Raw genomic sequence first — 12,500 nt, 5'->3', positions numbered from 1 at the left:
GTTACTTTTATGGGACAGTGGGGAGCTGAAGCCCTTGTTTGACCAAATGAGACCTCAATATTCTAGAGAAATTGAGCTTCAGGTAATGATTTTCATTTCAGAATAACGTGAATAGAAAAGAACTCGTATGTCAGGTGTGTGCAGACGAGGCCCCAAGCCATCTGGAGCAGGAAGCAGAGAGAGGGGAAGGGACAGTAATGATGCTAGTCCTACTGATGATGATGACGATGATGATGATGATGATGATGATGATGAAGGTGTGTGTGTGTGTGTGTGTGAGGTTCCTGCCCCAGCTGGCGGAGACGCGGCGGGAGTTCGTGCGGATCGGGGAGGATCTGGAGACGGCGGCGCTGAAGAGCGCTCAGATCTCTCGGCACAAAGCGAGCGAGGCGGAGCGAGCGAGCCACCTGCTGCTCGCCACGCGCAAGTGCCACCAGCACTTCGCCCTGGACTACTGCCTGCAGGTGAACACCCCGCTCCTGTCCACTGACCCACAGGCTTCCACACTTTTCCATTTTCAGGGAATCACAAGCAAAGACTGTAAACCAACTCTGAAAATGAAATGCCGTCTTCTGCTCTCGGCTCAACTGTTGTTTTTATTTCTGTCGGTACTTCCGTGATCACTTTAGGATCGCAGGAATATTTGTTCCCGCTGTTGTCTGGGATGCGGTGACCTCTGACCTTTGACCTCCTTACTATTGGTTGCTTGTAATTAGTGATGGAGCGATGTGTCACTCTCCTGATTCAATTCCATACGTGATCTGAGTTCAGGATTCAGTACAGCCAGGATACGATGTGATCAATAAAAGTTCAGTCTGACTGTGCAGAATTCTGTTTATTTCTGAGACTCAAATCTTTCCAGCGATGCCATTGGCTCACTAGAATGTAAACAACAATTTAAAAATGTCATTACAAAGTGACAATAATATAATTTGGATGGAGAGCTTGTGAAACTGTGATGGTCAAGAGTCTCATTAGTGATTACTACAGCAGAATAACATGGAGCTGATATCACCATTCATGTTCCTGACACAACAGACGGACTGACATGTTTTGTATCACAATATATTGAATTAGATATATCATCCCATCCCTACTAGTAATGTTGGTGATCTAGCAATGGAAGCTTATTCTGCTGTTGATCTCACTGGAAGTCTCTCTGGATAAGATCAGAGCATCAGTGAAATACCTAAAAGTAAATGTAAAATGTGTAGGGACACACTGACATTTTTTGTTGCATGCTTCAATATCCAACGCTAATATAGATATATTTTCCATTTGTTCTTTCAGCTTAATACCTTCAAGACTCAGCAGAAGATTGACATCTTAAACTCTGTGAGTTGGACTGCTGTGAAAACACAAACTGAAAGCTGCTCTCTAGATTTGGAGAACATGAATGTATCTTGGTATTATACTGCAAATATTATTATGAATCTAATGGTATAGCAGCAGTAGTAGTAGTAATAATAGTTGTTATAAAAGTACTAGTAGGACTAGTAATGGCTATAGTAGTCATATAGTAGTATAGTATAGTAGTCTAATAATAAGACTATTATTTTTAGTAGTAGTAGTAGTAGTAGCAGTATCAGTAGTAACTGTGGTCCTACCGAGTTTTTCACAGTATTCCTGTCTGTGTTGTCAGGTGTTCTCCTACTTCCACGCTCAGTTCACCTTCTTCCACCAAGGCTTCGACCTGCTGAGGGACCTGGAGCCAACCATGAAGACCATGGCAGCTCAGGTCAGACCCAGTGTTAATTTCGTTAACGAAAACTATGACGAAAAATGTTCGTCAACGAGCTTTTTTCCATGACTAAGACGAGACGTTGACGAGCTAAAAATAGATCTTTGATAATAAAAACTATGACGAAATGTATGTTTTGTTTTCGTTGACGAGACGAGACGGGACTAAAATGTTAGTGGTGAGCTATCGGACATCCAAAATGCATGATATTGTCCCCCAATTGTGCGTCTAGTCTGTCTGTCAAAATATAAGCAATGCATCCCTGTCATTGGTTGAATTGGTTGAGGGACGCGTGCAGATTCCCACAATCCCAGCGACAGGTGACGATGTCCCAAACCGACAGCGAGTTAATGACAACAACCTGATGGCTTCAACGCAAAAAGGGTTTGGTCGGAAAAAAAGAATAGATCTATGGACACACTTTACTTATGATTCGGCAGAAAGGAAAACACAATGCACTGTAGTAACGGGAGATGGAGAGACGCCCTGTTGCTACAAATTAGGTGGGAAGAATACGACCAACCTGAAGAGACACTTGAAGGCGCACCACCCTGCTATTTATGCCACGGTAAGTTAGCTAACCAAGCATATACATTTGCTAACGTTAAGTCAATGTTACTGTGCAGTCGGCTATGTCAACTTGTGGCAAATTTGCTAGCAAGCCACGTTGGCTTAGCCTGGAAGTCAGTCTTTCTTGCAAAAAAAAGTTTTCAGTTTGCGGTAGCAAATGAATGAGCCTGGCTTCCAGGCTAACGTTAGCAGGGTTAATGTGTTAGCTAACGTCAGTTCGCTAGCTTCAAAGCTTGTGAGTGAAACATGCAGGGCTTGACAATTAAAGTTAAGGCTTGTCCGGGACAAGTAAACCTTTTGGTCGGACAAGTGAAATGCTTTATCATAGATTATCCTATTGTTCGAGTGAAACATATGGGGAAAAAACCGTGTTGGCTTTTCAGACCTGTTCTGTTCCCCAATGTGTCTAACGTTAAATGCGCATCACGTGTTGCTGCTGTAACGTTTATAGCCTGCGAGTTTATTTATTTATATATTTTGACAAGCAACTTGTAATTATGCTCGATCCGTTTTCACTTACTTGTCCTTACAAGAAAAAAACTTAATGGCAAGCCCTGAACATGCATTGCAATTACTATCTAGTCAAACTGCAATTTGTTGTTTCTAAGATTACACAGCAATTTATTTGGAAGATTTTTGTGTATGATTTCTTAGCTCTAAGGCCAGGTAGGCATATATAATAGGCTAGTTGTATTGTGTTATCACGTAATTAGAATCTTCAAAATCTATAGTTGATATGCTATTATATTTTAATGATAATAGTATTAGCGAAGTAATATCTTGAAGGGATTAGCCTACATTTAATTCATTTGAATTAATCTGTAGGCCTTTAGGAGGTCTGTATAGGGAGTAATTGTATCCACTCTTATTTTTTCCTCACCTAGATCCCAGAGAGGACTACTCAAAAACAGCAACCTGGTGCAAAGAATGAGAGGACACAGTCAACTATCCCAGCAGCGTTCTCCTCAGGATCAAAATACAAAGCAGACTCGCCGGAACAAGGCGCTAAAGAAAAGGCGATCAGCCAGTGGATTGGACGCACCGGTCTACCTGCCCGGACAGTTGAGGATGAGGATTTCATCCTCATGATGGAGATCATCGATAAGAGGCTGACCATACCCAAAAAAACAAAAATAAACAACTTAGTTGACAAGCTTTACAATGACGAAAAACAAAAATTCAAAGAAAGACTCGCCACAGCACGCAAAATAACAATTGGGCTGGACATATGGACGAAAAAAGGACTTACAGCGGCATTCCTTGCAATTAGTGCATGTTACTTTTGCACTCAGGAGAACAAAGGGAAGCACATATTGTTGAGACTTGACCAGATCTCCCACCCACACACTGCAGAGTGTATAAAGACTTGTGTTGACCGATGCACAGAGGACTGGGGAATACCAAAACGCAAAATTCTGACAGTCATAACTGATAACGGAAGCAACATGGTTGCAGCGTTCAAAAAAAATGAACATGATGAGCCCAGCAGCTCTGAGGAAGAATCCCAGGAGAGTGATGAAGACTCTGAGGTTGTCGAAGACCAAAGGTAAATTATTTTAGTTTGTAGCTGTTAACATTTTCAGTAGCAGGCTAGATTATGTCTGTCATTAAGCTATGCTTGGTTATATTCTCTTTTAGCATTAAAGATGTGTGTTAATACATTGTTTGTTGTATTGCATTGTGTTGCTCATGGCAATTGAATTTCCTCTAGAGGATTAATTAAGTCTCTGTCCTTTTCTCTGTGTTTGTCTTATCTATCTAGGTACGGAGCCATAGAGAGGACCCCCTGCGTTGTACATACACTGCAACTCGTGGTGAACATGATCCAGAAAGAAGTAAGTGTCAAACGACTCCTTGACAAAGTTCGAGTACTTGTCAGGCTCTTCCGCAAGTCGTCTGTGGCAATTGAGCGACTGCTGCAGCTGTGTGGACTCACTCTGGTCAAAGACTGCCCCACTAGATGGTCCAGCACATTCCTGATGATATCACGCCTTCTCCAAGTGAAGGACTCACTTGTTCAGGTAGCTGATGGGATGGGCTGGGACTGTCTACTGCCAAGTGAGTGGCAGAGGCTGACTGCTCTCAGAGATCTGCTCCTCCCCTTCGCTGAGCACACCCAGATGCTCCAGAGCGACACAATGTCCTTATCCCTGGTGGTGCCCGCCCTCCTGGACCTGAGTGCTTATCTGTCTGAGTTCCCCCAGGCCCAGGGTTCTAGCTACAGGGACCTAGCTTCCCTGGCACAGAAGATGAAGGCAAACATGGACCAACGCTTCAGCTGCTTCCTTGATCCCAATGATTCAAAGTTCTCACCCCTCACTACTGCTGCATGCTTCCTCGACCCAACAGTCTCACCCGAAGCACTCATTGAAAATGATGACGAACAAATTCAGGGGCTTCTGAGAAAAGCAGAAGATTACATTGCTCAGATGGTGTCACCAGTAATACGGGAGGAGGAGGCTGATGAAAATGAGGAGGGAGAAGAAACAATAGAGGCACCAGAGACAAAGCGACCCAGATTTAGATTCCTGTCAAAAGCAAGTGCAAGCCGGCCATCTAGACCTAGCCTCTCAAAGCCCTGTGTCAGGCAGGAAATGCAGAAATTCAAGGAGCAGCTGTCACAGCCCATAGACGAAGAGACTGCCCTTGACTTTTGGGCTGCACAGGGTTCTGTTTATCAGGGTCTAAAACCTCTTGCCTTAGATCTTCTGGCAATGCCAGCATCTCAAGCATTTGCTGAGCGAGTTTTTAGCATTACAGGTGACCTCAGTCGTGGTCGTCGAAATAGAGCAAGAGTCATTTTAGAGAGAAGCGCTTTCCTCAAACTGAATCGAGATCAGTAGCCTAATTCTGCTGACAGGACTGAAGGTTGTTAATGCTCTCACTGATATCCTACTGTTACTTGATTTGAGACTGCACTGCAGAGGGGGCCCCCTCTGATTGTTTATTTGGCCAAGTTTATTCGAGGTTTGTCTAATTCTATTGGCATTTATGCACTTTCATTTAAAAAAAAATGTGTAGGTAGCGGAAACACTTAAAGTTAGGCTTAAGGTAAGGGATAGTTTTATAGTTATATATATATATATATATATATATATAGTTTTTTTTTTTTATAGTTTTTTATATAGTTTTTTTTATTGGCCAACAAGTGATGACCCTCTGTTGACAGTCAACTGATAAATGGAGTTACCTGAATGAATCCTTCTTGTTTGAAATGGTAAAGTCCAAATGCAAAGTCTCAAGTCTTTACACCTCAAGTATCAAGTAACTCCCAAGTCACTGAATTAAATTCAAGTCAAGTCTCAAGTCTGTAATTTTGTGTTCCAAGACTTCAAGTGTCATGTTTGTTTCATACCATTTCCAAATTTGTATAACCTTTTCAAAGATCTTACCTCATATTTGTAAATAGTCATAAATAATATGCATCTTCTCCAAATGCACTGGCAGACAAGGTCAAGTCGGGCATATGTGTTCATCATTCATTGCTCTTTTTGGGCATATGTGTGTTCATTGCACTTTTATTTGAAGTTTCAGAAAATAAATATAACCACAATGGTCAAAGAAAGAATGTTTTGTTTCTTGACTTGGAGTAAAGAACATTCCACTATGTTACCACTTTTATCAGTGTGTAACGCACGTTACCGTAGTAGATCAGCAAGGACAGCACAGCAGCATCGCATCGATGGGAGAGTCTAGGCTAGAGATATCCAACTAAGGTAAGGAATCCGGATATTACACAAGTAAAAGTGTTGAGAGAGTGAAATGTTGCTTTACGAATTTCAACACTTGATACAACCTGTCACCTTGATTCCAATTTCCGATACCTGTATTAATTGAATTAGTTTAAAGAGAAAACATTTTGACTAAAAGTAATGACTAAAAGTTGACTAAAATGTAATGACTTTTCGTCGACTAAAACTGGACTAAAACTATGAAGGATAAAAATGACTAAAATGTGACTAAAACTAATAAGCATTTTCGTCTAAAGACTAAGACTAAGACTAAATCTAAAATAGCTGCCAAAATTAACACTGGTCAGACCAGACCAGACCAGACCAGATACTCAGATACTCTGCTGTTATTGTCTAAACTTCCCAGTGTATTGTCCTTCCTACCAAACTCCACCCATCTGGCACTCAAAGAATATTAAAATAAATGCCAAGAATTACTTGCAAATGCTTACCAGCGTTTCCTTTCCAGTCATCAAGTGCAGTGGCTCCAAATAACAATTAAAAGTACAGCATTACATCATATATCATGATGTAAATCTCCAAATGAGAGCCGCTGTTAAACTGCAATACCTACTGGACCTGAGTGAACCTGCGTCTTAGAACCAAAATGACCAAAATAACCCAAATCTACTAAACTGCTACAGGAAACACTAGAGCCATCTGAGCCAAGTTTGACCCCAGTGTGTATTAACTGTTACCTGGTGTTGATGGTAAAGTGTTAACTGGTGTTGATGGTAAAGTGTTAACTGGTGTTGATGGTAAAGTGTTAACTGGTGTTGATGGTAAACCGGTTTGGTGTGTTGTCATGGCAGCTGGCCCAGCTCTCAGCAGACTGTGCAGCTAAGAGGAAAGATCTAGAAAACACACACCTGCTGGTCCAGCAGAGAGTAAGTACCATTCATCTGTCAAACCATTTCTAATGTTTATATCACCTGTGTTCACCTTTATCATCACCTTCACCAAGGCTACTTGGTTTGTCTGTCTTTAAGGAAGATACTTACAAAACTTAGGAAGGGAATTCCATTAAATTTGGGCCAAGGAACAAGTGATTAGATTTTGATAATGATCTGGATCTGGGATTTCTGACATTAGACAAGTATCCTGAATATCTGTTTTCAGTCAGAACTAACGCAGACAGAGACTTGATTCCAAATCATGAGACGATGTTTGCAGATACAAGAAATCAATGTGAAATGTCAACATTTGATGTGAGTCTATTTAAGCAATAAACTACGAGAATAAATTAAATGTTTTGCAGTCACAGGTTTGTGTTTATCAGGTAGTTTACAACGGCCTGACTGATGGTTTTATAAGTAAGAAATAACCAGTTTTACTCTGAACTGTGTGTGTGTGTGTGTGTGTGTGTTCAGGATGCGTCAGGAGAACCAGTCGTCAGTCCGTGTCCAGGTAGTGATGACATCATCCAGGGTTACCTCTTCAAACGCTCCAGGAGGAAAAGCAAAACCTGGAAGAGGTGCAGAGACGCGTTCTGTTGGTTTCTACTGGTTTCTGTTGGTTTCTACTGGTTTCTGTTGGTTTCTGTTGGTTTCTACTGGTAAAGGGGAAATACGCCCAGTGGTCTACGACAGATCAGTCAGTATTTGTCAGTATTAGAAAGGAAGCAACAGGGCTGATGGGAAATGTAGTCTTAATGTGGAGAAACACTAGAAGTAACAATACTACTGCTGTGAGACAGAGGCTTTGTTTATGTTTTGATTTGGTGGATTGACATTTTTCTTTCTTTTTTTTTTTGATACAAGAGAAGATCCTACATGGTTCACCTTTAAACTTTAAAGATAAAACCTTTTTTATTTCCTAACATGTAGCTTAACCCCAAACTTTTAATTTCTTGTTTCAGATGCTGGTTTTCCATTAAAGACAACCAGCTTGTTTACAGAAAGTCGCATAAGGTGAGATTCATCATTTTGTTAAAGCAACTGAACAATTATAAATTAAACAATTAACGATTATAAAACATTTAACAGTGAAAGGGTTTCATCCCAAAATGCTCCATATCCTTTTTTGTAAAAATGTTGCTACCTGAAAATGCATGTTGGTAAAAGAAAAAAAAATGTATCAGTTGGTAAAAGAAAAAAAAAATGTATCAGTTGGTAAAAAAAAAGAAAAGAAAATGTATCAGTTGGTAAAAAAAAGAAAATGTATCAATTGGTAAAAAAAAAGAATAAAATGTATCAGTTGGTAAAAAAAAAGAATAAAATGTATCAGTTGGTAAAAAAAAAAAAGAAAATGTATCAGTTGGTAAAAAAAAAGAAAGAAAATGTATCAGTTGGTAAAAAAAAAGAATAAAATGTATCAGTTGGTAAAAAAAAAAAGAATAAAATGTATCAGTTGGTAAAAGAAAGAAAGAAAATGTATCAGTTGGTAAAAAAAAAGAAAATGTATCAGTTGGTAAAAGAAAGAAAGAAAATGTATCAGTTGGTAAAAAAAAAAAGAATAAAATGTATCAGTTGGTAAAAGAAAGAAAGAAAATGTATCAGTTGGTAAAAAAAAAAGAAAATGTATCAGTTGGTAAAAGAAAGAAAGAAAATGTATCAGTTGGTAAAAAAAAGAAAATGTATCAGTTGGTAAAAAAAAGAAAATGTATCAGTTGGTAAAAAAAAAAGAAAATGTATCAGTTGGTAAAAAGAAAAAGAAAGAAAATGTATCAGTTGGTTCACAGATGATTCGATCCACAAACCTTTTTTAGAAGCAAAGGTGTTAATTGTTTTTTATTTAATTTATCTCGTTATCTTGAGAAAAAAAGACAATGCAGTTTCTGCCTGTGTTTGACCTTGATTGAAGTGCAGTCTGATGCTGCACTGATCAATAATGGATACTCATTGATCTGACATTTTCAGCTTAAATCAGTTGCTACAGTTGTCAAGACGCCATCTCTGCATGCTGGCATGGCTCCTGATCTCTGATAAACATTATAAGTAATAAGAGGAAACAACATTTTGTTTTCTTGAGATCACGAGATAATTAACTTGTGATCTCGAGATAACAGCGTTAAAAAAAATAATTGCCAGCACGGCCGTTCTCGGCTTCCGTAGATAAAACAATAGAGGTAGACAGTAGGGCTGCAACTAATGATTATTTTCATTGTCGATTAATCTGTCGATTATTTTCTCAATTAATCGATTAGTTGTTTGTTCTATAAAATGTCAGAAAATGGTGAAAAATGTGGATCAGTGTTTCCCAAAGCCCAAGATGACGTCCTCAAATGTCTTGTTTTGTCCACAACCCAAAGATATTCAGTTTACTGTCACAGAGGAGGAAAGAAACCAGAAAATATTCACATTTAAGAAGCTGGAATCAGAGAATTTTGACTACTTTTTCTTAAAAAAATTACTCAAACTGATTTTGATTATCGAGTCTCACTCGATTATCAAAATAGTTGGCGATTAATGTAATAGTTGACAACTAATCGATTAATCGTTGCAGCTCTAGTAGACAGTGCAGCAGATGCAGGCAATAAAATTTAGACTGAGCTTTAATAACAAGCAGAATGAGTTTGACTCTCACACCAGCAGTCACTTGGTGTCGCTTCTTTCAAATAGTGAAGATCTCATTTTGGAATTCAACTCTTCAGTTAATTGGAATAGTGATAATTGTTGTTGGTTTTTTTTATCGCTGAAAGAAATGTAATAGAAGTAAAAGTTGGTTAAGAACTGTCATCATATTGATTGGCACCGGACATTCTAACAGCCAACATTTGAATTGTTGAAACTGTACTAGCGCTTCACCTCACGGCTGGCCGGCGTGCGCCTCGGTCGGTCTGCGGTGCGGCTCGCTGAGGCTGCCGAGGTGAAAGCGGTTTTGTTTGTCTTGCAGGAGGAGCCGCTGGTCTTGTTTGAGGATCTCAGACTGTGCGCCGTCAAACCTCTGGAGCACATCGAGCGGCGCTTCTGCTTCGAGCTTCTGTCCGTTCAGAAGTAAGAAACGACCGAGGCGGCGTGAACACACGGCCAAACACTCTTTTACCCTTTTCTCTTTCGGGATCGCTGTCCGTTCAAACGACACAGCGGCTTCCTGAGTAAAACCTCTCTGGCTTGGTCTCTCCTGATCCTACAGCCTCTAAAATGAGCCATGTTAATACTTTTAAGGCATTAAAATCTAGTAAAATGTCTTCCAGTTATTAGAGGTTTCTTACATGAATCCAGAACAGAGTCAGTAGTTCATTCTGCATCCTGTCTGCTTTACTAAATACTCCCTTAACTATTCATTTCCTGCTGTCCAGGTTTTCACAGCTTTGTTTCTATTATGCTGTTTTCTAAATAAAGTTCTAAATTCAAATTGAAAAGGTCTTAAAAAGTAGATGTGGCTTTCTGAAACCTGCTGATATCCTGTTCAGGTTCAACTTGTTGTCTTATTAAGCCACAGCTGGTCTGTTTTTACAAGCAGAGATGTTGTGTTTGTTTGGTGTGTGTGTGTGTGTGTGTGTGTGTGTGTGTGTGTGTGTGTGTGTGTGTGTGTGTGTGTGTGTGTGTGTGTGTGTGTGTGTGTGTCAGGTGCTGTGCTCTGCAGGCGGACTCGGAGGAGCTGCGGCAGGCGTGGCTCAGCGCGGTGCAGGGCAGCATCGACCTGGCGTACAGAGAGAGAGTCGAGTCACAGCAGCCGCAGGTCAGTCTGCAGGGAAAAAAAAACCCTCCGCCAAACAGGAAGTGATGCGGTTTACGGTTCCGGTTTGTCTGGGAATCAACAGAAGAAGAAGAACTGGGTAGTTAGCGTGAGCAGCGATAGCCGCCATGACTGACCAGACAGAGAGAGAGGAGAAACTCAAACTGCAGCAACAGAGAATCCAAGCTCCGCCCCCACACTGTTTGATTGACAGGTGATCTGCGGGAAGAGCAGCAGAAACACCACAGAGAGGCTGAGGGACAAAGATGGAGACTGAACACCTCGGGCCGGGCGATAGTGACAAAACCAAATATCACAATAATTTAGATCGAATACCTCGATATTGATAATGTGACGATATTCTGGGAATGAGTATTCATGCTTTCATAAGATATTTACACACAAGGAAATTTAGAAAGTTAGTAGTGATCATTAGTAATCAGTAATGTGGATATGATGAGCAGGTGAAGAACAGACTGATGCGTTCAGAAAACTGGATCACTTGACTGTTTAACAGCCTTCAGACCAGGGAGAAGTCACACTCAAGTTATTTCACAATATTATCAAAACCAAAATCCCAGACGATATAATAATAAATGATAATAATAATATAATATCATTTTATTTATAAGTGCTTTACACGGTACTCAAAGACACTCTACAACAACTAAGGGAAAAAGAAAAATATAATACATAAAACAATTGATGCAAAAGTGATGAATAATGAATGAAGATGATAAAATAATGACATGAGTGTGCATATTAAAACAGTAACATTTTAAAAAGTGTCTGGTTTTCCAGTTGTCAGTGGGAGTCGGATATCGTAGGCAGTTCTGCAGAGGAGGGTTTAGAGTTTAGACTGAGACTAGATATCTAGTCTCACATCACGATATCCATATTGTACGATATATCGCCCCGCTCTAATAATACCAATCTGTCCCATTCACACCCCTCTGTGTCTCCAGCCTAAAGCCCCCCCCCAGCCCCCGTCCGGCGGGGACCCCCAGCCCGGCCCGGCCCCCCTCAGACCCCCCGCCCTGGGCGTGGCCCTGTCCGGCCCCGGGAACCAGCGCTGCTGCGACTGTGGGGAGGAGGAGCCTCGCTGGGCCTCCGTCAACCTGGGCATCACCATGTGCATCGAGTGCTCCGGCATACACAGGTGTCCCCCAGACCATGTCCACACACTGTTCAGGTTTAGCTTGCTTTTATTACAGTGCAGTAGAGATGGACGGTCTGTTCCTCTCCTGGTCTGGTTCAGTACCTGATCTAGGGCTGCAACTAACACTAACTAACATTGTCGATTAATCTGTTGATTATTTTCTCGATTAATCGATTAGTTGTTTGGTCTATAAAATGTCAGAAAATGATGAAAAATGTGGATCAGTGTTTCCCAAAGCCCAAGATGACGTCCTCAAATGTCTTGTTTTGTCCACAACCCAAAGATATTCAGTTTACTGTCATAGAGGAGGAAAGAAACCAGAAAATATTCACATTTAAGAAGCTGGAATCAGAGAATTTGGACTTATTTTTCTTAAAAAAATTACTCAAACCGATTAATCGATTATCAAAATAGTTGGCGATTAATTTAATAGTTGACAACTAATCGATTAATCGACTAATCGTTGCAGCTCTAACCTGATCCTGAGGTTCAGGATCAATACATCAGGATACGATGTGATATTTCTGACACTCAGATCTTTCCAGCGATGCCATTGGCTGCTAGAATGTAAACAACAATTTTAAAATGTCGTTACAAAGTGACAATAATATAATTTGGATGGAGAGCTTGTGAAACTGTGATGGTCAAGAGTCTCATTAGTGATTACTACAGCAGAATA

The 12,500-nt window shown here is 40.4% G+C and overlaps 1 protein-coding gene across 1 annotated transcript in view; it reads left to right on the top strand.

Annotated features, from left to right (window-relative positions):
• The window catches only part of LOC139661574 (arf-GAP with coiled-coil, ANK repeat and PH domain-containing protein 2), a 26,632-nt gene that overhangs the window by 4,472 nt on the left and 9,660 nt on the right, over positions 1-12,500 (top strand). The window contains exons 6-14 of the mRNA XM_071540050.1: positions 281-464; positions 1,291-1,335; positions 1,643-1,738; positions 6,855-6,929; positions 7,413-7,516; positions 7,901-7,952; positions 9,877-9,977; positions 10,554-10,665; positions 11,628-11,821. Coding sequence (XP_071396151.1) covers positions 281-464; positions 1,291-1,335; positions 1,643-1,738; positions 6,855-6,929; positions 7,413-7,516; positions 7,901-7,952; positions 9,877-9,977; positions 10,554-10,665; positions 11,628-11,821 — 963 coding nt within the window. The remainder of the gene's footprint in view (positions 1-280; positions 465-1,290; positions 1,336-1,642; positions 1,739-6,854; positions 6,930-7,412; positions 7,517-7,900; positions 7,953-9,876; positions 9,978-10,553; positions 10,666-11,627; positions 11,822-12,500) is intronic.

This window comes from Centroberyx affinis, unplaced genomic scaffold (genome assembly GCF_046629955.1).
Source record: "Centroberyx affinis isolate AG114_WGS23_722 - 3 ecotype Tasmania unplaced genomic scaffold, CSIRO-AGI_Caff_v1 ptg003559l_1, whole genome shotgun sequence".
NCBI classification, from domain to species: domain Eukaryota; kingdom Metazoa; phylum Chordata; class Actinopteri; order Beryciformes; family Berycidae; genus Centroberyx; species Centroberyx affinis.
The sequence above is the reverse complement of the archived record's forward strand: the minus strand, read 5'-3'. Positions and strand labels throughout refer to the sequence as shown.